This window comes from Mauremys mutica, chromosome 14 (genome assembly GCF_020497125.1).
Source record: "Mauremys mutica isolate MM-2020 ecotype Southern chromosome 14, ASM2049712v1, whole genome shotgun sequence".
Classification (NCBI taxonomy): domain Eukaryota; kingdom Metazoa; phylum Chordata; order Testudines; family Geoemydidae; genus Mauremys; species Mauremys mutica.
This window is the reverse complement of record NC_059085.1, coordinates 6664687-6690653: the sequence shown is the minus strand read 5'-3', so window position 1 is coordinate 6690653 and position 25967 is coordinate 6664687. Positions and strand designations below refer to the sequence as shown.

General features: G+C 51.3%; 2 protein-coding genes across 5 annotated transcripts in view; one reads left to right on the top strand and one right to left on the bottom strand.

Annotated features, from left to right (window-relative positions):
• The window catches only part of CENPT (centromere protein T), a 38440-nt gene extending 30918 nt beyond the window's left edge, over positions 1-7522 (top strand). The window contains exons 12-14 of the mRNA XM_044987883.1: positions 4389-4553; positions 5195-5299; positions 7034-7522. Of these exons, the coding sequence (XP_044843818.1) occupies positions 4389-4553; positions 5195-5299; positions 7034-7157 (394 nt within the window). The 3' untranslated portion in view covers positions 7158-7522. The remainder of the gene's footprint in view (positions 1-4388; positions 4554-5194; positions 5300-7033) is intronic.
• A 3268-nt stretch (positions 7523-10790) lies between these two features.
• TSNAXIP1 (translin associated factor X interacting protein 1) overlaps positions 10791-25967 on the bottom strand; it is a 57011-nt gene continuing 41834 nt past the window's right edge. For 3 of the 4 annotated variants that reach the window (XM_044987377.1, XM_044987376.1, XM_044987375.1), the window contains 8 exons: positions 24936-25095; positions 24502-24632; positions 23103-23231; positions 22008-22169; positions 20906-21015; positions 19604-19727; positions 17073-17179; positions 10792-12674 (listed from right to left, as the gene is read on the bottom strand). In XM_044987377.1, coding sequence (XP_044843312.1) covers positions 12425-12674; positions 17073-17179; positions 19604-19727; positions 20906-21015; positions 22008-22169; positions 23103-23231; positions 24502-24632; positions 24936-25095 — 1173 coding nt within the window. In that variant the 3' untranslated portion in view covers positions 10792-12424. Of the gene's footprint in view, positions 12675-17072; positions 17180-19603; positions 19728-20905; positions 21016-22007; positions 22170-23102; positions 23232-24501; positions 24633-24935; positions 25096-25967 lie in introns of all 4 variants that reach the window. The other variant, XM_044987374.1, reaches the window with a different exon arrangement.

The following is a 25967-nucleotide window of genomic DNA, read 5'->3' as shown; positions in this document are numbered from 1 at the left end:
AAAGGAGACTGGACAAAACATGCCGTCAGGATCAGCCCTGCATTGGCAGGGAGATGGACTGAGCCAGGATGATCACAGGGGGCTTTTTCCCCTGTAACTTCTATAATTCCAGCCCACTCTCCTGGCAGTACAAATTCTGGTACTAAAGACCTGGTGCCTGGATCCCATATTGCCTTGCACTGGGATTGGGAATTAGTGCCCTGATGTGCGACTCCTCCCCTTGGGCCAGTGTAGATCCTGCTGCCAGTACAGCTATTGCAGGTGCCCTTGTGTTTAGCTGAACCCTTGGACTCAGTCCCTGAGTGTCTCCCCACTAACTGAGAGCTAAACTGACACTACTGTATTCCCCTGCTGTGGGGATCTCAGCGTGCTTGTACTGTGAATTTTTTGACACGCACACGTGGCTGTATTTATCTCATTGTGCTGGTAGGGCTACTTCCTTGGCGTGATGATGACATTATGCTAAGATGAATCCTGAAAATAGTGCCCTGGTGTGATGGTCACTCTGTGCTGTTCATGTGAATCCTGCATTTTTGTATGCTGTGTTGGTGTAGCCCTGTTGTTCCCAGGAAATTAGAGCGACAAGGTGGGTGAGGTAATATCTTTTATTGGAGCAACTCTTGTTGATGAGAGCGAGAGAGAGAAGCTTTGGAGCTTTCGCAGAACTCTTCGTCAGGAAGAAGAACTCTGTGAAAGCTCCAAAGCTTGTCTGTCTCTCTCACCAACAGAAGCTGGCCCAACAGAAGATATTACCTCGCCCACCTTTTTATTCTAATGTGAATAGCCTCCCTCCAAAACTGGCAGAGGTGCTTGGAGGAGGGGGCGGAGAGGAGTGAGCGGTGGGCAGGCGGGGGAGGGAGCAGAGTGGGTGGGGTGGGGCCTCGGGAGGGCACTCACCCGCAAAACCAGAAGTCAGCACCTATGCTCGTGTTGGACGCTGCTCTGAACTGAGGTGGCGAAGGATGCCTCCCAGCCAGGGCTGGCCATGCTCATTCTGCGTTGCAGGATATGGTGAGGGATTGGTCGGTAGAAAAGCACAGTAATGTGTGACCCAATGCAGAACCTCAGCCAGAGAAACCAGCATGTGGCTGTTTCACATCCAGAGAGAGCGTGGGAGTTTGGTGGTGCAGGTGGCCAGTGTAGTAGCCACAGCACTTGTGTTATGCCACCAGGGAATCCCCTTCTGTTGGTGCAGTCCTCCCCGACCAGCTACTCTGGCTTTAGGGCCATGATCTGCAGGATTGGGGGCAAAGTGCCTTTCACAGAATCGTAGAAATGTAGGACTGGAAGGGACCTCAAGAGGTCATCATGTCCAGCCCCTTGCACTGAGGCAGGACCAAGTAAACCTAGACTGTCCCTGACAGTTTTGTCCAATCTGTTCTTAAAAATCTCCAGTGTTGGGGATTCCACAACCTCCCTGGGAAGCCTATTGCAGAGTTTAACTACCCTGAGGGTTGGAAAGCTTTTCCCAATATCTAATCCAAAGCTCCCTTGCTACAGATTCCTTTGTGTCCTACCTTCCGTGGATCAATTGATCACTCTCTTCTTTATAACAGCCCTTCATATATTTGAAGACTGTTATTGGGTCCCCTTCAGTGTTCTTTTCTCAAGACTAAACATGCCCGCTAAGAAGAGGACCTGCACTTTCCTTTGTCTTTCTTTTGCTCCTAATGTATTTAAATAACCATTTCTTACTGCCTGTCATGTCTCTAGCTTGGTGTAACTCATTTTATGCCTTGGCCTTTCTGATTTTGTTCCCACTGCCTTGTGCTATTCTTTGTACTCCATCTTAGCAACCTGTCCATGCTACCACTTACTGTGGGATTCCTTTTTTATTTTCAGGTCATTAAAGAGCTCCTGATGGAGCCATATTGTCCTCTTACTATTCTTCTTCTTTCCTTCACATTAGGATAGTTTGTTGTGCCTTTAATATTGTCTCTTTGAGAAACTGCAAGCTCCCCTGGTCTTTCCCCTTAGATTTTGTTCCCATGGGACCTTACCTACCAGGTTTCTGAGTTTGCTGAAATCTGCTTTTTTGAAGTCCATTGTCCTTACCCTGCTACTCTCACTTCTTCCTTTCTTTAGAATCATGAAATTGATCATTTTGATCATAGGCCTAGCCCTGCACGGTCATTTTCACTCAAACTGCCTTCAGATTTGCAACCAATTCCTCCCTTGGTCAGAATCACATCTTAAAGAGCTGTCCCTGGTTACTTCCTCCAGCTTCTGAAACAAGTTGTCCCCAGTACATTCCAGGAACTTGTGTTTTGTTATATCACTTTTCTAGCAGATGTCTGGGAAGTTAAAGTCCACTATTACTACCAGGTCATATGTTTTGCATATTTCTGTTTGTTTTAGAAATACTTCATCCGTTTCTTCCTCCTGATTTGGTGGTCTGGAGTAGACCCCTATCATGATGTCACTCCATCGCCTCTCCCCCCACCTCCCTTTTATTGCCACCAGAGGCTTTCAGTTGGTCTGCTTCTCATCGCCTTCTGGACCTCAGAACAAGTGTCTCTATTCTTGATGTATAATGCAACACCTCTGCCCTTTTTTCCCTGCCTCTCTTTCCTGAACAAGCTTTACCCCTCTAGACCAATATTCCAGTCATGAGATTTATCCAAGTCAGTGATGCCAATTAAGTCATAACTTAGCTTGAGGACAGACCTCTAAGATGTTGATCAGATTCCCTCAATGTTTCCCCTCTGACACCATTGTAATTTTCCATTCCCTCCCCTACATCTAGCCCTCTGTTAAGGTTGCCTTTTTTCTAATGTACCTGCCCCTTGGATCCTAGCTTAAAGCCCTCCCCACTAGGCTGCCAATTGGTGTCCAAAGATGCTCTTCTCCTTCTTGGTCAGGTGGACCCAAACTCTTCCCAGCAGTCCTTCCCAAAACAGCATTCCATGGTCAAGGTAGCCAAAGCTCTCCCATCTACACCATTTGTGCGGCCATGCATTCATCTCCAGGATGCACGTGTCCCTACCCTCAACTGAGGGGATGGACAAAAATATTGCCTGTGCCCCTGACTCCATGGACTTCACTTCCAGAGCCCAGTAGTCACTGCTGATCTGCTCAGGGTCAGACCTGGCAAGTATCATTAGTGCCCACACAGATGAGTGCATGCAGTAGTGGTCAGAGGGAATCCCAAAGCATTTCAACCCCTGACCTCCCCCGTGAGTCAGGCATCCATATCCCCATTTGACAATGGGTATACCGAGGCACAGAGGGGCAGTAACTTGCCAAGATCACAAACGTTAGAACCAAGGCATCCCTTTTCTATCTTCATACTCCAGCAGCTGCACATACTTAATTCATCTCTGGGGCTGATCTGTTTCCAGCTGCCTATACCCTCCTTTCGCACAGTCCTGCTAGAGCTCTGACCAAAGAACATGCAGATGCGGGGGAAGGGCGAGTCAGATAAAGACATTGTGTGCAGGGTCTCTGGACTGAGACTCCAGAGTCCTGGATTCTACCCTCTGCTCTTTCATTGCTGGGTGACTCTGGCCACTCACTTCCCCCTCTTGATGTCTCCTTTTCCCCTCTGGAACAATGATACTGGCTAACTCTGTAACGTGCTTTGGGCTCTACAGGTGAGAAGTGCAGTTAAAGAGCTAGGTGGTAGTTTTAATAACACACTTGGATTGGGGCTTCTGTTCCACGGTGGAAGGTTACAGTTCAGAGGCTCCTTCGGAAGAGCAGTACAGGACAATGTCTCAGTGTAAGAGCATCACGATACTTAAAATAAGCATCTTATGAACGGTGTTGGGGGTGGAATATCTAGGAGAAAAATGCCCCGTTTGTCATTACTGAAGATGGTCAAACTACTCCAAAGGCAATCGTGTAAGATCTAGGATTCCCTTTGGGTCTCGGTCTTCCTGCTTCCTCCATCCACTCCCCACCTGTTAACTTTTGTCAACTGGCAAAAATGTGGCTGAGTGACCCCTGAGAGGCTCTCATCTGAGTATGCAGAGCTGGCCTGCGGAGCTGCCCAGCTTCACACGCTAGTGTGGAATTGGAGGCACAAAGGGTGACTTGGCCCCAGAACAGTTTCTCCACATTTGTCGTTCCCCCCCATTGCGTAGTTCTGCTGACTGTGCCTGCAAACCAGCCCCACGGATGTACGTACCCAGTCCTGGAATCCTGGCCCTAGCAGAGACTCTCCCAAAGGGGCTGTAATACTGCAGCAGAGTCTCGCAAAGGGGGCGAGTTCTCTGGCGCTTCCACTGTTCCGAGGGAGCAGAGAGAACTGCCCTAGGGCGTGCCTAGACTGGCCCTTCTTTGTGTTCGTTGAGGGTTCCTCTGCCAAACTCCATTTGTGCTCACTGCTCCTCCACCCACTAGGCCTGCTTGTTTGGTTTGCTTAGTGCTTTCTGTTTCCCTGGCAGGTTTCCCCCAAAGCCTCCCCGGGCTCAACAGGCTGCAAAGAGAACAGCGATGGCTCCCAGGAGAAAGCGAGAGCCTGCACTACCCAGCAGCTTGGTGAAGAAGATCTTTAGCCATTATGTGAAAGCGCCAGTGGCCAGAGATGCATTTAAGGTTGTTGAGAAGTGGTGAGTAGCAGCAAACTCCTCTCCTCCCAGCCCCCGTTACCTGCCCACAGACCTGTCCTGTAGCCCTTTCCAGCTAAGTAGAGGAAGGTGTGGCAGGAAACAGGCCCGCGGAAGGGGCCCCCATGCAGTGGGGGAGGGACTGCATTCTCAGCACAGACCTGGCCTGTCCATAAGCGCTCTTGGGGCTGGTGCAGTGCTCAGCACTCCATGCTGCTGGGCAGGAGCCTTTGGTTTAGGGCCTGAGGTCTCCCTGTCAAGCAGCCATATTCGTGTTACTTGGGTGTCTTTCCTGCTAGTAGTGGTGCGGAGGAGTCCCCAGTCCTCTTCAGCTGGCAGGAACCTGGCTGTGGAACATGTCAGTGAGTGTGAAATGGGGCGTGGTGAAGGGCAGGGCTTTGTGTGGTGCAGAACACCCCAGGAGAGCTGTTCCAGCACAGTGCCGTGCTATATTCTACCATCTACCAATCCCCACAGCTCTGGAGCTTTCTGACTGTCCTTGGGGTGGGGCCCCTCACACCTCTGCGCTCCTGGAAGGCAGTGACCTGTGCTGTGATTAGCTGCAGCGTCGATAGCCCTGTAGAAATGGCTGAGGAGGAGGCAGCTTTTGTGCTTTGCCAACTGACTTCTCTCCTCTCCTCTAGCGTGGAGGTGTACTTCAGGCAGCTCAGTAACGACTTGGAGGCTTACACCATGCATGCTAGGAGGAAGACTGTGGAGGAAGCTGACCTGGAGCTCCTCATGAGAAGGTAGGGTGGAGTTTGTGCTTTCATGTGACCAACATAATAGAAAAGTGCAAATAACTGTGCTCGTGGGAGCATTTCAAAAGCTCCTAAGGGGTGAAGCGTCTCTCACTGACAAGTGGTTAGGGAGAGTGGGTGGGTGAAGAGGATACAACCACAACTGGCATCTTGGAGCCCCAGGCTGGGGTGGGAGCCCATTGTCAGACTAGAAACGAGTTCCCAACAGGCTTTAACACTGATCTAATCCTTTGACCAGCAAGTTGCTGATCCCCTCTCCTGCTTTTAGTCCCCGTGGCATCCCCTGGTATATGCTCCTGGCTGTAACACCTTCTGGAGCCAGAGGACAGTTTCCAGCGTTCCCTGCATCTGACACTGCCTGGGATCCTCAGAGTTAAACCCAAATTTAGGGCAGTTCACTTGTAATATCAGTGTTCTGGAGTGTCCAGATTCCAGGCCCTGCAGGAAAGGAAGAAGCTAGTTCATCCATTGTATCTAGCCAAGGATTCCAACACTCAGCTTCGTTGTGTCTCTGTTCCTAACACAGCGCTTCGTTGGTGGCTCACGTTAACATAAGTTACATACGGTCTATTGCTCCGCTCAGAAGCTGCCTGAGTAGAATTCGTGAAGCGCTCAGTTTGTTCTTCAGGTTTGCACAGTTCTGTAGCTTCTTGACAAGGGTGTTCAACGTCTTCTCTTTGGGAAATGACTAAAATCTGCCCTGGGAGTAATGCTGCTTACCTGCAGCTCAGACAGCCCCCCGCCAATGACTGCTGCTTGGCGATTCACTTTAATCTTCGCAGCCAGCCGGTGGATACTGGGCCAAGGAGCACGCCTGCTGGCTGGTGAGAGCTTGAGCAGTCACTTGCTGCTGAAGTGTTGGCAATGGCCTTGCCATGCCCAAAGCCTAGGAGAACCTTGACAAACCCTTCCTAAGTTCTGAGGCTCTTGTCCAGCTAAAAAGCTGGGGTGGCTCTGAAGCCACCCAAGTCGTTATCCCTCTGTCTCTTTGAAAAGCCCCCTGCTCACTCCATTCCAGTTCATTCAAGGCTACAGTTGCATTTGTGTCTAAAATGGGACTAACATTGCTTCTTCCGAGTTAATCGGTCAGACTCCTAGATCGGACATCCCTGTCCCTCTGGTTGAGAAGTGTGCTAGAATTAGTGTGAACTGGCTGAGGGCCCGTCAGGTGTCCCTGGGCAGTGGTGGGAACTCTGCATGTGGAGTCCTGTTTCTATTTCAGAATAGTCTGATGTCTGATGTGCATCTCCTCAGCTCCAGTTCAGGAACTGTTCTAGGCTCATAATTGAGAGAACAAAATTTCATCTCCCTCCCCTGGGCTGGGGGATTGACAGCCCCTTGCTGCCCTCCACAAGTAGGACACTGTGCCCAGGCCAGTTCTGTGAACAGCCTTCCTCGTAGAAAAGTGCACAGCCTGTTGGTCACACCAGCCCGGAGAGCTGATTTTCTCCCCCCCACGTGTTTGTGAGCATGTACGGAGCAGGCTGGGTAAGAGCTCCTCTGCTCGCTGGGGCTGAGCACATCTGGCACACGCATGCTGGGTGTGAGTGTGACAGCGCCTGTGTGGTGCTAACTGTATTTCCGATATTAACAATGTAAAATGTCCTCTTTGAGCAAATCCCCATGGGGTTTTGGGTACAAATCTTGTCCGGGTAGAAACAGTCTTATTAAATGGACCACACTGTTTTTTCTCTTCCCCTCCCCTCTCCTCTCCAACTGAAGACAAGGGCTGGTGACAGACAAGATGCCTCTACATGTGCTGATAGAGCGCCACCTTCCTCTGGAGCATAGGAAGCTACTGATTCCAGTTGCCATGAGTGGAAATAAAGTGATCCCTCACAAATAGATGTGTGCGGCCTGCGGCGTGCCTAGGTGCAAGGGAACTTTACACCGCAGCAGAGACTGGCTTTAAGCTGCTGCTTGGTACCTGTCTGAGTCCCTGTGGCGGTTGTGCATTAGAAACCTGAGTCAGGCCTAAGGGTGTTGAATAGCCAGTGGAGGTTATTCTCTTGAATTGACCCTCTGAGTTCTGCCTCCTGTCACTGACGCTCCTTAGTGACCAAGGGAGCCCTCCGGCTGATGGAAATGACTTCCCTGTGCTGTGTCCACATCACACGCCCATGCAGATGAGCTGCTTTGTCTCTGAATGTGTAAATGTCAATAAAAGGTGGGTGTTCTGCAGCGCCCGAGTGCTGTGTGTCCCAGGAACTGCTAGCCCCTTACATGGTCGCCCCTTCGCTGTGCTCGTGCTCTTCATAGGAACTGGCTGCCTGCTCCAAGGACATAAGAACGGCCGTACCGGGTCAGACCAAAGGTCCATCTAGCCCAGTATCTGTCTACCGACAGTGGCCAATGCCAGGTGCCCCTGAGGGAGTGAATCTAACAGGCAATTGTCAAGTGATCTCTCTCCTGCCATCCATCTCCATCCTCTGACAAACAGAGGCTAGGGACACCATTCTTACCCATTCTGGCTAATAGCCATTTATGGACTTAGCCACCATGAATTTATCCAGTCCCCTTTTATACGTTGTTATAGTCCTAGCCTTCACAACCTCCTCAGGTAAGGAGTTCCACAAGTTGACTGTGCGCTGCGTGAAGAAGAACTTCCTTTTATTTGTTTTAAACCTGCTGCCTATTAATTTCATTTGGTGACCCCTAGTTCTTGTATTATGGGAATAAGTAAATAACTTTTCCTTATCCACTTTCTCAACATCACTCATGATTTTATAGACCTCTATCATGTCCCCCCTTAGTCTTCTCTTTTCCAAGCTGAAGAGTCCTAGCCTCTTTAATCTTTCCTCGTATGGGACCCTCTCTAAACCCCTAATCATTTTAGTTGCCCTTTTCTGAACCTTTTCTAGTGCTAGAATATCTTTTTTGAGGTGAGGAGACCACATCTGTACACAGTATTCGAGATGTGGGCGTACCATGGATTTATATAAGGGCATTAATATATTCTCAGTCTTATTCTCTATCCCCTTTTTAATGATTCCTAACATCCTGTTTGCTTTTTTGACCGCCTCTGCACACTGCGTGGACATCTTCAGAGAACTATCCACGATGACGCCAAGATCTTTTTCCTGACTCGTTGTAGCTAAATTAGCCCCCATCATGTTGTAGGTATAGTTGGGGTTATTTTTTCCAATGTGCATTACTTTACATTTATCCACATTAAATTTCATTTGCCATTTTGTTGCCCAATCACTTAGTTTTGTGAGATCTTTTTGAAGTTCTTCACAATCTGCTTTGGTCTTAACTATCTTGAGAAGTTTAGTATCATCTGCAAACTTGGCCACCTCACTGTTTACCCCTTTCTCCAGATCATTTATGAATAAATTGAATAGGACTGGTCCTAGGACTGACCCTTGGGGAACACCACTAGTTACCCCTCTCCATTCTGAGAATTTACCATTAATTCCTACCCTTTGTTCCCTGTCCTTTAACCAGTTCTCAATCCATGAAAGGACCTTCCCTTTTATCCCATGACAGCTTAATTTACGTAAGAGCCTTTGGTGAGGGGCCTTGTCAAAGGCTTTCTGGAAATCCAAGTACACTATGTCCACCGGATCCCCCTTGTCCACATGTTTGTTTGACCCCTTCAAAGAACTCTAATAGATTAGTAAGACACGATTTCCCTTTACAGAAACCATGTTGACTATTGCTCAACAGTTTGTTTTTCTATGTGTCTGACAATTTTATTCTTTACTATTGTTTCAACTAATTTGCCCAGTACCGATGTTAGACTTACCGGTCTGTAATTGCTGGGATCACCCCTAGAGCCCTTTTTAAATATTGGCGTTACATTAGCTAACTTCCAGTCATTGGGTACCGAAGCCGATTTAAAGGACAGGTTACAAACCTTAGTTAATAGTTCCACAACTTCACATTTGAGTTCTTTCAGAACTCTTGGGTGAATGCCATCTGGTCCCGGTGACTTGTTAATGTTGAGGAGCTGTTTTAGGTGGAATCTTCATTTGATCTTTGCTCGTCAGTGCAGCAAGGATTAGATACACTGGGGTATCCATCTAGAGCAGTGGTTTTCAAACTTTTTTCCTGGGGATCCAGTTGAAGATAATTGATGCCCACAACCCAGCAGAGCTGGGGATGAGGGTTTTGGGGTGTGGAAGGGGCTCAAGGCTGGGGCAGGGGGTTGGAGTTCAGAAGGGGGTCAGGGCTCTGGGCTGGGGCCAGGGATGAGTTTGGGGTGCAAGAGGGGCTCCAGGTTTGGGGAGGGGTCAGGGCTGGGGCAGGGGGTTGGGATGCGGGAGGGGGTCAGGGCTCTGGGCTGGGGCCAGGGATTTGGGGTGCAGGAGGGGGTCAGGGCCTGCCTGGGGTGCAGCCTCTGGGGTAGGGCCAGGGATGAGGGGTGCAGGAAGGGGTTCCAGGTTTAGGGGGACTCAGGGCTGGTGCAGGGGATTGGAGTGTGGACCTACCTCTGACGGCTCCTGGCCGGTGGCACAGCTTCCTGCCCGGCCTGGCACCGCGGACTGCGCTGCACCTGAGCAGCCAGCAGCAGGTCCAGCTCCTAAGCAGAGGCACGCAAGTGGCTCCGCGTGGCTCTCACCCACAGGCTCTGCACCCCTACCCCCAGCCAATGGGAGTGCAGAGCCGGTGCTCGGGGCAGGGGCAGCACGCAGAGCCCCATGGGCCCCCCCTGCTGGCTGCTGGCAGAGCCACCGGGGGGGGGTGCAAGTGGGGAAATTTGCCCTGGGCCCCATAGGGGCCCCATGAGCCCTGGCCGAGAATCCTTTTCCTAACCCGGCAGCGGTCCAGGTCTTCAGCGGCGGGGGGCCCTTCAGTCGCTCCGGGTCTGCGGTGGCATTTTGGGGGTGGGTCCTTCAGAGCTGCTGAAGACGCAGAGCGACTGAAGGACCCACCGCTGCAGACTGAGTGCCGCCTGGTGAGTATAAGCGCTCCCCCACTTTGCCCCAGGCCCCCTGAATGCTCTGGGTGGCCCTGGCTTCTGGGGCGCAGGGTGGTGTCAGAACAGGTAGCTGGGCAGCACTGTGACAGGACTTTTACTGCCCCGGTCGGCAGTGCTGACTAGAGCGACCCACTGCCTTACCTGCCGCCACCCAGTACTGGGTCATGACCCCCCCTTTGAAAAACGCTGATCTAGAGCAGCTCAGTAATTAATTGGTGTTTCCAGCTTCTCCTAACCACCAGCAGAACCTTCACTTCCCAAGACCATTAGTAGACAGAGCTGGTTGCACCTTCAGCCTGCTGCCCTTGGTTCCTCACTCAGCCGTGCTGCCAGCTAATGTGTGGGCTCTTCCACAGCCAGACCCACTTGGACGGGTTCCTGGACAAGCAGGGCCAACCCCTTTCAGCAGAGGGCAGGGGCTTATGGCACAGGCATGCGGGATGAGGAAGGGGGTCTTGTACCATGGGGAGAGGGGAAGCCAGGGCTAAGTCCCTGCCATGAATCTGTGTTGCTCTGTCAATGTCCTGAAGGTTAAATAAACTCAAGCTTTTAGGCACAGAATGACCTCTAAAGTTGTCAGATTGTAATTGGAGAGAAGAAATGTACAGTCGGAATATCCGGAAGGTATTTTAAACCTAGAATTATTAACACTACAAATAAATATGACCAGCTCTAGTCCATTGCACTGCATGGTGTGTGAATGTAGGGCGGCTGCTCTCTACCACGTGTGCCCCCATGTCTCCTCCAGCCCGGTACAACGAGCTCACACCGCAGCTGGTAGAGACTGATCACAATTCAGTGAAATGCTCCTGGCTAGTCACTGAATTCCACCCGCTCACACCACACTCACCATTATTCTCCTGTCGAGGGGTTCCGGATTTCTGTACACCCACTCCAGTAGTTTGGGTTCTAGCTACATGATGCTGTATTGTTGTTTTCCCTGTTCGGAGTAGACTTTTCCGGGTGTGGAGGTGCACAGAGGCAATGCCGTACTCCAGGTGTAAGCTTGGCAGAAGCATTCAGCACCCCTTACCCTAGTCCAGCTGAGCTATGGTGCCTCTGCACCCTGAATGTTGTGGGGCTGTTCTTGCTGAGGTTCCGCTTCATGCTTGCACCCAATTGGTGTGTTACCTCAGCTACGGCTCTCCTGCCTTTCAGCTTTCCCCAGTCTGTGCTAGGGGGACGGGAGCAGGCCAGATGTTCACATTCCGGCAGGGTGACTCGTAGCTTGTTTACACCACCACCTAGCAACTTAGAGCTGCTTCCTGACCCTCATCTCTGACATTTGGCCCATTGCAGCAGAGGGCTAAGGGAATTCGGAGAGGAGCAGCCCTGAGTGGGCAAACACTGGTAACGATTAGTGAATGGCTGTGCAAAGTTACCAATACCACCTTGGCCCTTTCCCCTGGGGCAGGAGTCTTCGGGCTTGTCCGCAGGGCCACTTCTCCGGCTCTACCTGTCGCGTTAGACTGGTGTAAGTCCCTAGGGGACACTCTTAATTTGGGACGAGAGGGACTTCTTTGGGTTTAGCTTAAACCAACTTCCGAACTGCCAGAACCTAACTGAAAAAGGCACTTTCCCACTGGAATAAGTGTCCCCACAGAGTTACAGCAGTATTCCTGGAGCAGTTTAAATTCACACCCTACCTTCTAGCAGCATCACTTCCCCATGTAGCCAAGCCCTTCTCTAGAAATCTTGCTCTTGTGAAAACTTGCCTGACTTCTCAAAACAAGGAAAGAGGAGTGGTGGGGTCTTTTAAAGGGCTAGGGTCTAACCTTCCAGGCTGTTGAGTACCTGCACCCCACCCTTGGCCTTTAAGGAGGGCTTGCAGGTCGCGGCAGCTGTGACGAAGCAAGTAGTGGAGTGTTTGTGAAAATTGACATTGCCATCCCTAGAGACCAGCAGTCCCAGGCCTCCACCTTGCTTTGGAGGGATGAGCTGCCTCTGTTGGGACTATGAACCCTGCTCCCGGAGGGAGCTGAAATTAAACTATTTACACAGGGCACTGAGCTGCAGGAACTCATCTGCTTGAGTGGCTGCTCTGCTGCTGAGACAAACCAACCCTCTCTGGTGTTAAGGATCAGTCAGCCTGGAAACAAACTCAGTGCAGTAGCCCCTAGGAGTAGCCTTTTGTAAAGCCAGACACAAGTATTTAGCTGAGTCCATAAGGGGTGAGAGGAGCCCTTTAACTAAGCGTAGGCCCCTGCCTCTCCCCGCTCTGAGAGGCTTGTGTAGATCTCTTCAGGACGGGCGCCTATTCGTTTGGTGTCTCCAGCCAGCAGCCTCTCAACCACTGTGTCCACAGGCAGGGAGCCAGTCTGATCCCACTGTTCTTTTGAGGCCTGGAAGGCCAGGCAAACGTAGGCGTCCAGCGTTAGGTCGTCAATAGCAGGATCAATGGCACAGAAGGCTGTCTTCAGACCGTCCACTTCCACCTCCCTGTGTACGAAAGCAAGCCCAACAATACTGTGATGTCTGTGAGCCCAGGAAATCCTTGTAGATTAATGCAGCATGGGGCATCTATGCCCATGTCCTGGGGACCAAGGACCCTTCCCATGATTCCCCCTCTGCCCGCTCTGGCAGCCTATGTTCTGTATTACTGTGTTGCAAAGTCAAGCTCTCAAATGTTAGGAATTGCCAGAATTATGGCTGACTCCATGACCTTAAGCCAGCCGCCTTGTGTGGCTCCAGTGTGACATAATTCATGCTATTTCCTGTCTCCATTTTGTGCACAGGACGGACGGTGCTCGAGATGAGAAGCTATTCGATATTTTGTTTTCTCCTCATTGTTCAGTGTGCGTAGCCCTGGGACTTCACTTACTGCCACTCTTCAACCCTGCTCCGAACACAGAGCCGTTACCTGTCTCACAGGATTTCTGTGGTGCTCGTTTCTACAGTGTCAGAGCTTCAGAGTCACTGATTTGCAGAATGAGGTGAGAGGGTGGCATTCGCCCCCTTGTCAGAGGGGGAGCTGGGGCACAGAGTTGAAGGTCAAATGTTCACTAATTTTAGGTGCCCAATTTGAGACACTTAGGACCTACTTTTTCCAAGTGCTTGGCCTTATATGGCACTTGCTATGTTCAGCACACAGCTCCCATTGATGAGCTCAGCTCTCCTGGAAATCAGACCCAGCAGCACACAGGAACTCCTCTGTGGCAGAGGCAGGGTTGGACTTCAGTTCTCCAGGGCAACATTCAACTGCCTTCACCATGGGACCATCCTGTCTCTTCCTGCAATCCCCTGCCTCAGTCACTGCACACCTGCCAACTTCTGCAAGAAATGAACCTGGGGTCCCACAGCCAACAGCCTCTTTTACTACACAGCCCTGATTTGTCCCCAGAGCAGGTCCAGCCTGTGCACTGAATCAATCAAGGTCATGGGGAGAAAACAGCAAGTAATTAAAGTCTGTATCATGATGAAGATGCAGAAGGGGGGACTGAACGAAGGTTGCATGGTACCCTTAATTCTGACATTGCCTAACTCTTGAGTGCTTGCTTGACTTTGCAACCTTACATTAATAACGTTCTTTCAATGGTGTTTGTGTATAATTTCTAGGTCCTACAAAAAGCAAAGAAATCCCACCATGTGTCAGCATATTGACACCGTGTGGGTCATCAGCAGGGTTGGAACCTTTAGAGCCATGGCTCAGATCTCTGCCACATCAGCTGAGTAACGGACAGCAGTAGTCGATTTTAACCTCTACGGCGAGCAGCACTAGAGGGGGATGGGATGCTTTGCCTGCTGATTTGCTGACAGCAGAGGAATGGTGAGACTCGGGCAGCTTGGTCCCATTCCAGACTCGAGAAGAGGCTCTCTAGTGGGCACAGACTATTCTGCCCACTCTCCTCTCCCCTCCCCCCAGCTTGACCTTTCTGCTCTGTCCCCTCCCACTGGTCTCTTCCCCATCCCTCCATCCCTTGCTGTTTGTCCCACTGCATTCTCCTCACCAACCCGGTCCCGCTCTCCACTTCTCACTCTTCTCATCCCAGCTCCAGACTCCTTGTCCAGCCAACCTTACTCTGACCTCTCCAGCCTCCTAGTCCCAGTCTCCTTGTCCAGCCCTCCAGCTCCTTGCTCAGACAGGCCAAGTTCTGCCCCTCTGGCTCCTCATCCAATCTGTCTGCTGCACCCTGGCCTCCAGTCACTCCCCTCCCCCACTGGCTCCCAGTTTTCTCCTTCAGGCTCTTCTTAGTCTTTCCTCCCTCCCGCAGGTTCCTTGACCCAGTCTCCTTGCTCAGCCTCTCCCAGTTCTCCCCCTGCACCTTGGCTTCTCTTCAAATCAGCCTCACCTCTGCCCCACAAGTTGTCAGCTGGGCTGGGGTGGGAATCTCAGGCCGACTCCTCAGCCGATCTCTGTCTTCCCCCCACCCAAGTTTCCATCCCAGGCTCCTCTGACTCAACTCTCAGTCCCAGTTTCCCTTTCCCCATCCCCCAGTCTTCCCCCCCCCCCCCGCACTTCCTGCTGGTTCCTTGTCCTAGAATCATAGACTCTCAGGGTTGGAAGGGACCTCAGGAGGTATCTAGTCCCACCCCCTGCTCAAAGCAGGACCAAACCCAACTAAATCATCCCAGCCAGGGTTTTGTCAAGCCTGACCTTAAAAACCTCCTGATCAACTCACCCTGCCCCCTCCACCTTCAAATCATGCAGCTTCCTCCATTGCAGCCCAGAGTGGCCCCTGCAGGGAAAGTCCTGCTCAGCCCTGGGCTCGAGCGTGCTCAGCATGGACAGACTCGTCAGGGAATGGAGCTGCTAAAATCTAAGGCTGGACTGAGCATGTGCACACTGCAATTTTACAGAAGCTTATATCTTGGCAGATTTTCACAGGGCTGGTAAAAGGCCTTGGCCTGACACAAGTCACCCACCTGCCAAGTTTCAAGTCCCTGTTCCAAAGCACTAGAGCATCTCAAGAATGAGGTGGATGGAATTTTTTAACACGAGCAAAACAATGTCTTGTCCTCTAGCCTCGTTCTCGGCAATGGCTGAAACTTTCCAAAACAATTCACCCCAAGGCAGATGCTCAACACGGAAAATTTCAACCCACTTGGTTAAAGTTACAAGCAATTGACTACAGGGTCTTCTACTGGGATGGGTCAGGGAGCCTTAATACCAGGTGCTGCTACCAGCCCCGCCCGCAATAATCAATCTGGGGACAGAGTAAAATGTGTGTATTGTGGTAGTAGCCAGCAGCCCCCATCAGGATCAGGCCCATGGTGCTGAGCGCTGCACTAGTCCTCAGGAGCCCTGTTCCACAGGCTGAGGCACTGGCAGTCTATAAGGGCAGTGCTGTGTGTGGTAGTGCAGGGGGGCAGGTGAAGTGATAAGGTGAAACCCACCCCGATTTCAGTGCTGTGTGGGTTACCTCCCCCTCTGCTATTCGCTCCTCTCCCAGAGGTAATTACAGGAACTCCTCACTTAACGTTGTCGTTCTGTTCCTGAAAAATGCGACTTTAAACGAAATAATGTTAAGCGAATCCAGTTTCCCCATAAGAATTAATGTAAATAGAGGGGGTTAGGTTTCAGGGAAATTTTTTTTCATCAGACAAAAAACTATACTGGGGGTGTGTGTATATATATGTGTGTGTGTGTGTGTGTGTGTATATATATATATGCATGGTATACGTTTTAAACAATTTAATACTGTTCACAGCTATGATGACTATGAAGCTTGGTTGAGAGGGTGGAAGAGGGAGGGCTCTTTCCCAGGAAATGCCTTACTGCTAAATGATGAACTAGCACTTGGCTGAGCCCTCAAGGGTTAATACATTGTTGTTAACGTAGCCTCTCATCAAGGCAGCAGGAACAGGAGGGAGGGGAGACAGCATAGCAGACAGAGACAGACACACACCTTGTGTGTGGGAGAGAGACAGAGATGCACACTGCCCCTTTAAGTAAGCTGACCCACTCTTAAGGGCATTGTCTTTTTAAGTGGATCAGGAAGTTGAGACAGCAGCTGCTGCCCCAAGCTCGCTCTGTCTCTCTTCCTCCGTGTCCCCTCCCTGCTCTATATGGAGAAGGGGTAAGTGGGGTGCAGGAGCAGGGGGCAGGGAGACACCCTGACATTAGCACACACTCCCCCGTACCCTTCCTGCTGGTCCACCCCAGTTCCAAGCCCCCACCAGCTAGCTGCAACGGGCTGCTCTTCCTGCAAGCAGTAGACAAAGCAGGCAGCTGCCAAAGGATGTTAGAAGGGAGCATTGCACAACTTTAAACGAGCATGTTCCCTAATTGATCAACAATGAAACAATGTTAACCGGGACGACTTTAAGTGAGGAGTTCCTGTACAATGGGAAAGGCTGCCTTTAGGAGGCGCTCTCCTGAAAGGTGGCCCATTCCGTTTGGCAGCACTAAGCTGAGGGTTGCTCTGAACAGCTGCTAGGTGAGGGAGAGGGTTGAATTCTGAATGATCCCTCAGCTAGGTAGGTGGCATGATGATTGCTGCTGCTGGCCAGCTAGAAATTGCACACGCCCCAGTACGCTGGTTTGCCTTGTCCACCTCTCCATCTCGTCTGTTAGGCTGCGTATGCCCTTGGGAGCAGGGGCTGCCCGTTCTGTCTGTACAGGGGGGTCCGTCCCAGTGGTGACCACACGCTCCACATCCGGTGCCTTTGGAGAGGTCCCAAAAGCATTGGCCCTGTTCCGGCTGGCTTGCCCCAGTTACTGCACTGTCCCTTCTGAGTTATTACCCACACTGGCTCACTCCCCACCCCTGCGCACTGTGAGCACCCTGAGCTCACAGCCAGGCAGCTGCACCAGAGGATGCTGCGCCCACCACAGGGTTTCTTCGCAATCCTAGAGGGGAACAGAAAACATGGGATCTGAACAGCTCAGCTACTCACAGCGCGTGGCCCAGTTCGTTCCTCAGCTCTCTCAGATACTCCTGCTTCTCACTAGCGTACTGGCTCCTGATCTTCGCAATGAAGGGCTCAGTGTTGCCCTCCTCATCCTGAAAGAGACAGCAGGGCCTTAGCACCAGAGCCTGGCTCTTGTGCACTGCTCCACCGCAAGCCCCAGCAGGTCAGAGGCAGCCACCCCCCGGGTGTGTATTAAAGACTTGGATCTGGGGGCTCTTAATGCACTGAAGCAGCATCCTTTGTGCCAGCAGGACTGGGGTGTAACCAGTGCTCTGGCTGCTGACAGCTGCTGCATCCACTGATCCCCACTTCTGCCAGCCGCCTGGAGCTGCTTTCAGAGAGAGCAAAGGTTTTGGGTGCAGTGCCCAGAATCCCACTCCCTGCTGCTTTCCTGCCCAAGCCAGCCAGAGCGCTGGTGTGCGCCTCTGGCCAGCTAGCAGCATGCTGGGATGGGGCCTGAGGGGAGCTGAGCTCTGGGGACATGAAGCAGGGCATGTGGAATGGAGGGTTAAATGCTGACCAAGCGTGTGGAGACTGGCAGGGGACTTCCAGTGCACAGGCAGTGAGGGAGACATGAGCAGGCAGAAGGGGCAGATAATACAGGCTTTAGGGACTGTGGGGAGCACTGGAGGACCATCAAAACCTGAGCTCTTCTACCTGGGCTCCAGCTGCATCCTCGCTGCAAAGTAGGCAGGTCAGAGCCCACCTGGCGTCTAGTCTCTACCCCAGCCAGGAAGCCAGCCCAGGCCAGGAGTTATACATGGGAACGGTGGGGTGGGGGTAAGCCTGCAGTGAGCACAAGCTGTAGGAGTGATGTTAAAAGGTGGACTTTGCACCTCACTACACTGGCACTTAATACACACAGCTGGTGGCAGCAGAGGCTCCTCCAGCACTTTACACATGTGGAGCCTCCCCACCCCCAGGAGAAGCAGAGCGTTAGCCCCACTGTCCAGAGACTGGGGTAGAGAGAGGGGAGACTGGCACAGGCAGGAGCTGACCTGCTGCTGCTCAGTCACTCTAACTTCATCAACCTAAGTGCGACAGCCCTCACAGAGGTGGAGTTGTTAAGTTGGGGTTACACCGCTGAGAGCTGTTTTTGTGTAGCCGCTTACAGAGTTAGGGTGACATAAGCTGCCTTACGTCACCCTAACTCCGGTGTAGACCAGGCCTAAGTCAAGTCACGAAAGGCTGGGATTTAAGAGCTGTGTGTGTTAGAGGCTGTGGCTTCAGCCTTGGCTTTTGTCAGAAATGGTGCAGGATACCTGCAAACGATGTTCCTGAATGCTGGGCTCATGCCTGTTTTTGCTTCCTTCTGATGTCATGTGACAGGGTGGCCAGAGACCTGGGATCAGTCCATCCTGGTCAGTTGTCAGAGCCGGCCGGGAAGGGAGGAAGTGATTATCAAAGCCAGCAAGTGGCTCCATTGAGGGGGGCCTGCAGGGAGAAGGGGAAGGGAGATGCCAGCTGGGAAACCCCAGGAGGGGTGGCTGGTAAGGCCCCAGCTGGAAGTTTTGGTTTGCTTTTGAGAGTTTGTCGTGACTGGGACAAAAAATGGAGCCCAGAACCAAGGGCTGAAGAGTAACTGGTTGTGACTGGTTGATGATACCCCCGGCCGGTGAGGAGACATGGAGACAGATGAGCTGGGAGGGGTTTGTTACAACAAATACTTTTCTAACCTCATAAACATAAGGAAGGTTAAGTCTGCTCCTCACTGGGTTTTGCATAGTGCAGTGAAGCCTAAAATCAGGACTTAGGCACCTAAGTCTGGGGTTAAGGCATCTAAGTCCCTTTGTGGATCCCACCCCCCGTCACCAGAGTCCTCCAGAGCAGGCAAGACCTATATTTCTAATGGAAAAAACAAAGGTGAAGAAGCTTTGAGGCCTTGTGATGGGGCTTAACCTCCATCACCTGCAAGGCTAGCAAATGCACCCAATTAGTCCTGCTGTGCACTGGGGGAGTGAATAGCTAATTGGCTCCTGGCTGGAGGGGGCAGAGCTAAGCCATAATAAGTAGTCTGAAGGAGCTCAGATGAGTGAGAGATGGCAGAGGAGACAGGTCCCTGGCTGAGAGAAGCCCAGGGTGCATATACAGAGACAACAGGGACAGCGTAGGCTCCTGCCAGGGAAGTAGAGAGGAAAAGACGTCAGTGGCCCAAGAGGACAGGAGAACTGTTCAGTTTTGGTTGGATTTGTTTGAGATCCTGGAAGGCGTCTGAACTCAAGTGACTTGGCCGGAGGGTAGAGCCACAGAAGACTTGGGGCTAGAGACAAGTGGCCAGCAGGAGGTGCTGGAGCTGGAGGCAATGCCCCACACCAGTGCAAGGGTGAGTGAGCCATGCTACAGGCCTCCTTTACTCCTCATAAATGAGGGCATGAGGTGCATCTTCATCCTTTGTAGGCTGCTTTCAGGATGTAGATGCTACAGTGGGGACTGCAGTTCCATTAGCATGTGGCTTCAAACCATTCTTCCTTAGCTAAACCTAAACCAGAAGAAAGAGTAAGGAAGCTGCAGCCTACCTCCATGAATAAGGATCTGTAGTCAATGAGGTCCTCTGGGCTTTCTGCCCTGTACCTGCTCGCATCTATTAGTTCTTGGATCTGATCACTACTTTTCAAGGGAAAAGCTGCCCTCAGTGCCAGGCTGTATGGAGAAAGAGAGGAACACACAAACACAGGTATGTGTGGTACAATAGCGTGTGCATGGACACACACTCTCAGTGTGACCAGGCTCTCCAGTCAAGGGGTGCATGGCCGTGCATCACGCTGTTAGCCATGTAGCACTCCCAGAGGCTAGCACTCCAGGAGCAGGTTTTTAAGAGCTCAGCATTTGCAATCAGGGCAGGATCTTGAGTTCAGCTCCTGAGCAGGCATCAAAACACGGGCCCTGTTTACACTAGAGCTCAGCATGTGTGTGCGTGCTGGGTGCTGAGCTCTTGGGGAAAATGTGGCCCCAACTTGAATGGATGGTTCTATCAGGACATCTCCCAGGGAATCTGGCACTTGCCGGTTGCTACAACGGTTGCTTAACTGGGCAAGAATCAGCAAAAATGATCCTTAGAACAGAATGTTCAGATGTGCTTTTTCCTTGTAGTCAGTGCCAGATTTCCCGAAGAACCTAGGCTCCCCTCTGGGCACCAAAATACGTGGCCAGACTCCAGCAGAGCTTTGCAAGGTGGGTGCTGAATGCTTTTGGAAATCTGCTCCAGACTGTGGGTGCTGAGCACCTGGCAACCTGGTCCTGAGCACTTCAGAAAATCGGACCCCAAACCAGGACTCATTTCACCAGTGCCAGAGTGTTACAGGGTGTCTTAGCCTGAGTCTTGTAATACAGCTGTTAGCAGAGTGGCGAGATTCTGCCCTCTGATGGACTCATAACTTCTACTGAAGCCTTTGGCAATGTGCCGAGTTATCTGAGGGCAGAATGTAGCCCAGGACAGAGATGCAGATGGTGCACATGGAACTGGTGTTCTCTGCTGGCACGTGCACAGGGGAGAGAACCAGTGAAACCTGCTGATGAAACTGGCATTGCAACGCAACTCTACTTCCGACTAGTTCATTCCCTGACATCACAGGGGCTTGGGGCACCTGTCTCTCCTGTTCTCTGCCTGTGGCACACAAGAGCAAGTCTCCTGGGGACTACAATAATATGGCATAACTGAGTCCTTGGGCTCAGTGTAGGGGTAACTAGGTGAAATGTAGTGGCGGGTGATATACAGGTCACAGTGGGTGATCGAATGGACCTGGCTGGCCTTAAACACTATGAAGCTCTAAGCTCTTCTCCCCTGGATGGCAGGGCTCGGACAGCCGCAGCACCTTTACCTGAACTGTTCCGTCAGGAGCGTTCCGCTGTTTGAGCTGTCGCTGGCCATCAGCTCCTTCAGCAGGTTGGCGATTAGCTGGTTCTGGCCATGGTATAGTCCTTCATCCACCTGTGAAACAGGAAGGGTCCACAGGTCACTGACAGCACCTCCGAGGGGCTAGACTCCCAGAGTAGAAGGAAAGTCAGGGCAGTAATGGGGAAGATGGCACCACCCAGAGGCAGCACCTCATTTACAGTGATTTACAAATAATTAAGCAAGACAGATGGCACTTCCCCTCCCCACCCCCCCAAGGCTGGTATTCTATTCACTTATTACAGAACACCCATCCTTCCAAAGCGGTTCCTGTGCAATGACATACTAGACCAGTGAAGAGCAGCCCTTTCTGGGGTGGAGCGTAGCAGCCAGAAAACCAGCACATTGCACAACACAGTGAGGCATGGTGCTGAGTCAATCTCTCACCTTAATGGGCAGCAGACAGGATTGCTGTGACAGCCCCACATGCAATGAACAGCTGCATGAAAGTCAGCTTCTTAGCCAGAGGATGGAGACTTTCATTGCCCTCATGGTTGAGGGTATCCATGCCTCTCACCCACTCTTGAGCAGGACGGATGTAACTCCTGGGCTGCCGTTTCTATGCAGTATCCAGAGCAGAGTGTGTACAGGGTACTGGCGGCGTAGGAGGAATACAGCCAGAGGCACGAGGAAATGCAGGAGACTTTTCCATCTCCGTAGACCAGGGAGGGTGAGAATGAGCCCGGCTGGGCTGCCCAGCACATGGGAGCACTGCAGCTGGGAGCCATACTGTTTTGTGGAGTGTAAAGGACTAGACGTCTGGGGAGCGAAGGGGGTTGTAAGTACATAGCTGAGCAAACTGTGGCCTTCTGACACCAGTGGGAGGGTGTGATGTGATCAGTGCTCTTGAAAGAACAGGGGCCTTCCAATAGGTACCTGAGAGTTTCCACAAGGTGCTGAGTACTCTCACTCTCATTGTGAGCAGTGGGGTGCACGGGTGCTCAGCTCCCCACAGGGCTATCCCCCATTTCCCTCGCTCTCACACTCAAGGAAGCAGAGGTAGGACATCAGGGTCCTGGGCCACTCACCTTCCCACTCAGTATGTCATAGAACAAGCTCATGGCTTCGTTTGATCGGTACAGCTTGATGTTTTCATAAATGGTGTAAGCCCATTCAAAGGCAGAGGAGTCTCCATACTTCTTCTGGAGGTAGCTAAGGAAGAACTCTGGAAGGCTGGATTGCTTCCCTTTCTGCAAAAAACAAGACAGCTGCTCCAGAAAACAGTCTGAGGCTGGAGGGGGCTGATCCCTTCAGAGCTGCTCCTGAGCTCCAAACACCAGAGAAGACCCAGGCCACCTTCCTTCTCCTGAGGGTGTTCACAGCTGGATGAAGCACAGTAACTCCAGCTGTCCCCTGGACCTGAGCAGTGGATATCACTCCCTGTCCCTAAACAGGAGATATTCCCAACTGAAGAGTGGCCACTGGGCTGAGCACTACAATTCCTCCTCCCACCCCATATTCGTAGGGCCCTCCATGCCCTGGTTTGGAACCACACATTTGCACATCCTGCCCTCTGCCAGCACATCTGGACAATGCCATTCTGGCCAGGGAGGGGTGGGCAGGTTTTCCCCAAGCCCATCAGTGTCACACCAGGAGCGGAGCACCCCCCGCCCTGCTGGCTAAGGAAGGGGCCTGATCTCTGCTCTGTAGAACCATGAGAGCACTGTTATCAGTATCTTGCTAGAAGATTCCCTGACTTCCTGCTGACCACAGTGACACTCGTAGCTGCCTTAAGGCCTCCTGGTCCTCAGCTTAGTTAGTAGGCTGCACGGTACTTTGGGTGTGTGGTTTATGTCTCTTAGGACCCTGTGCCAGGATGGCTGGCACAACAGCAAGGCACTGCCTAGCCATGCTGGAGTCCTGGTCACAGGAGCACCATAATTCATCAGGGTAGCAGCAGGCAGGTACATCCCAGAAGTGACACTGGGGAACGGGGGCTGGAAGACAGCAAAATGACTTGCCCCTACTGCATCCTCTGCTAACAGGGTCAGAGAGTGATATGAACTGTGGCTTGGGTGCAGCCCTGTCTTCCCAACCCCTTCCAGCCAGCAGGACTGTCCCAGTAGCTGACTGCAAGGAATCAAGTGGGTTTTAGTTATGGAAAAAAATAGGATAAAGAGAACCTGCAGATCTGCTGAAACTTTCTCTTTCCAGATCTCCTTCAGGATGTTCACCACATCCTTTTTGTTCAGCTTCTTGTTCTTCACCTGGCCTTCATACCTCAGGTACACAGGGACCTTGTCCCCTTTGCCCTAGACAATACAGGCGACCAACAGGAATTCACATTAGGTAGCAAAGAAGCTATTTCCATAGACTATGGAGCCATGGAAAAGGTTTGTGTCTCTGGGTAAGCTCACAAGGTGGGACCCATCTGGGACAGGTTCTTTCATCCCCAGTGTTTCATAGGTAGGTCTGGTGCCACAATGAAGCCACAAGGGTGGACATGAGTCAGTTGGCATCTGCACTAGGCACATCTCTTCCCCCTTGCAGTGGGCTAGATCAACCCTTGCTACATCCGTGACTCCCATCTTAAACCCATTGCACCCACGCAGCTGTGAACACAACTTCTGTGCATGCCTCATGGTACAGAGCAATGTTCCCCAGACACCGATGGTGAGTGTGTCATACAGGTGACACACACAGGCTGGGTAATCCTCCAGCCCATATTAATGAATGGCTATTTCCTAGGGAGGCGTAACATTTCCCTGACCTCTGACATGCAGTTTGACGGGAGTGCCTGGCATCACTCAACATGGTCCGCGTTCTGGGGACAGTTTAGCAAGTGTACTGAGTAGCTGCTAAAGGAAAGAGTCCCTTCTGATCTACCTTAGCCACAACGAGGGGGAGGGACAAGGGCTTCAACATAACAAAAATGGGGGGACATCCTCCAGCAGTGATGCAGAGAACTCCCTAGGAGAGGATAAAACCATTCAAGCTCCTGGAGAAAACTAAGGAGGAAGAGACATGTTGTGAGCGGGAGTCACCAACTCACGAGGGAAGGCGAAAGGAAATCTGAATCCACACATGACAGTTCAACTGCTTGTAAACAGTCACAACACGTGGGGTTTACTGAGCTGCCTGTTAGGGAGGCATCAGCAAGAAGATCTTTATATAATGCAGCATTTGTCACCTGTATGTTTGGGGGCTAGGGAAGACACAGAGGCGAAGTGTGGCTATCACATGTCACAAGCAATAGGCAGTGTCTGGCAGGGAGACGACACCCCTAGCCCAGTAACTCCTGGGCAACAAGTCCTTAGCTAATACTTGGCACTTTCAGTAGCTGCTGGTAAATCTCAACTTGGAAATTTGTTCTCTAGCAAGAGGGCAGCTGGTTGTCCTTGGCCTAAGGCTTCCAGCCAACAAGTACCCTAACAATCTCATCTTTATGTATCGATATTGCAGCCATGAAAACAGCAGTGTAATTCCGAATGGGAAAGGGTCTTCCCTACTTTGCCAACAGTCAGATATGTATTACCAAGTCCTCTCACCAGAGCAAAGCAACCAAGAATGAAACACAAATACCAGCCCGGGGAAGGAGTCCTTCTCCTTCAGCACTCCTGTTCCTATTTCCTCCAGAAGGACATCCACCAGCTGGTCACTGGTCTTCCCCTCTTCCAGATAGCTCCACCGCTCGGGCCCACCAGAAATCACCTCTGTAAGAGCAGAAACAAACTGAGCTGTTGAAGCAAGGAGAGCACTCCCAGGATGTCCTCCAGCTGGGTGTGATGTTGGTGGGAGTTTTAGATTTGTACAGATCTCTGTCGGAGCTCAGCCCTTACGTTAAACACACAGTACAAAACAAGAGTCACTGAGCCCCTCCAGCTGCCAGCCCCACCTCCTCCATAAAAGCCTACGTGGAGGAAATGGGGCTTTGCACTGTGCCCAAAGGTTAACAAACTCACAGCACTTTGAGATGGGACGTCCAAAGCAAATCATCATCAACGATAGCCTGGTACCTGCACATTTTGCCCAGTCAGGCCGGGGGGTGGAGCTGCGCTGAACTTGCTGGAGTTCGTTGTAGAACCGGTCTCGCTCTTCCACGGTCTCTTGGTGGATTTCCAGCAGAGTGTCATACTCCTTTTGGAGGTCATCGAAATCCTTCTGCAGGACTTCCATCTAACAAAAGGAAAGTGGGGCAGAGATAAACCAGTGCTGATGGCTCTGGACTTCTCACAGTTCTTCAATCCCTTTTCAGACTGAATTTTAGACCAGAGGTGGCCAAAGAGCAGCATAGGTGAGGTAGCTTGGGGTAGTCCATAGCTTCCTAGAGTATGGCTGCTCATCTTTCGAATGGAGGTGGAGCCCTGGGATGCAACATTCCACTTGGCCACCCAGATCAAGCAGAGCATCTTTTCCTGGGACTTGTAGCCTCTGAAAGCTGCCACACTGATGGGGAATTGCTGCTTTTTAAAGGTGAACTGAAAATAATTTTTGTAATTTTTTTTCTTATGGTGTAAAAGAGGGCTGGCTTGAATGGGCTTTTTGTTTTGTTTTGTTCTTTAAGAAAAAGGTCTTGTGGGCACTGTGCTGCTGGCAGACCAGGTGCCAGCTCATGCCAAAGTCCCCATGCCTCAGTTGAACACTGTCAAATACCTACCTGGGATCAGCCTGGCTCCCCGTGTGTACAGTATTGTTAAAATAGGTATTAGAATTATAAAAATGAGTTTAGTGTTTAGACACTACTGAATGCTTGTGAGTTGCTGCCTGCGTTCATCTCACCTTATAACATCTGTATCCCATGTGATAAGGTAATGGTTGAGTGTTTGTGCTGTAAGCCTGTGTAAATCACCAGACAGAGAGACATTAACTACTAGAGAGGAACATTAAAGAAGGTATAAGGCTTTGTTGTTTGCTCTCCTCCCACTGCATGAAGAGGAGTCTTGCAAGTGAATTCCTCCCTCAGTTGAGTTTGCATCTCAAAGCTGAAACGGGGAAGGGAATAAAAAGGCCTAAGAACGAGGAACTGTATCTTTATGCTACTTGGACTC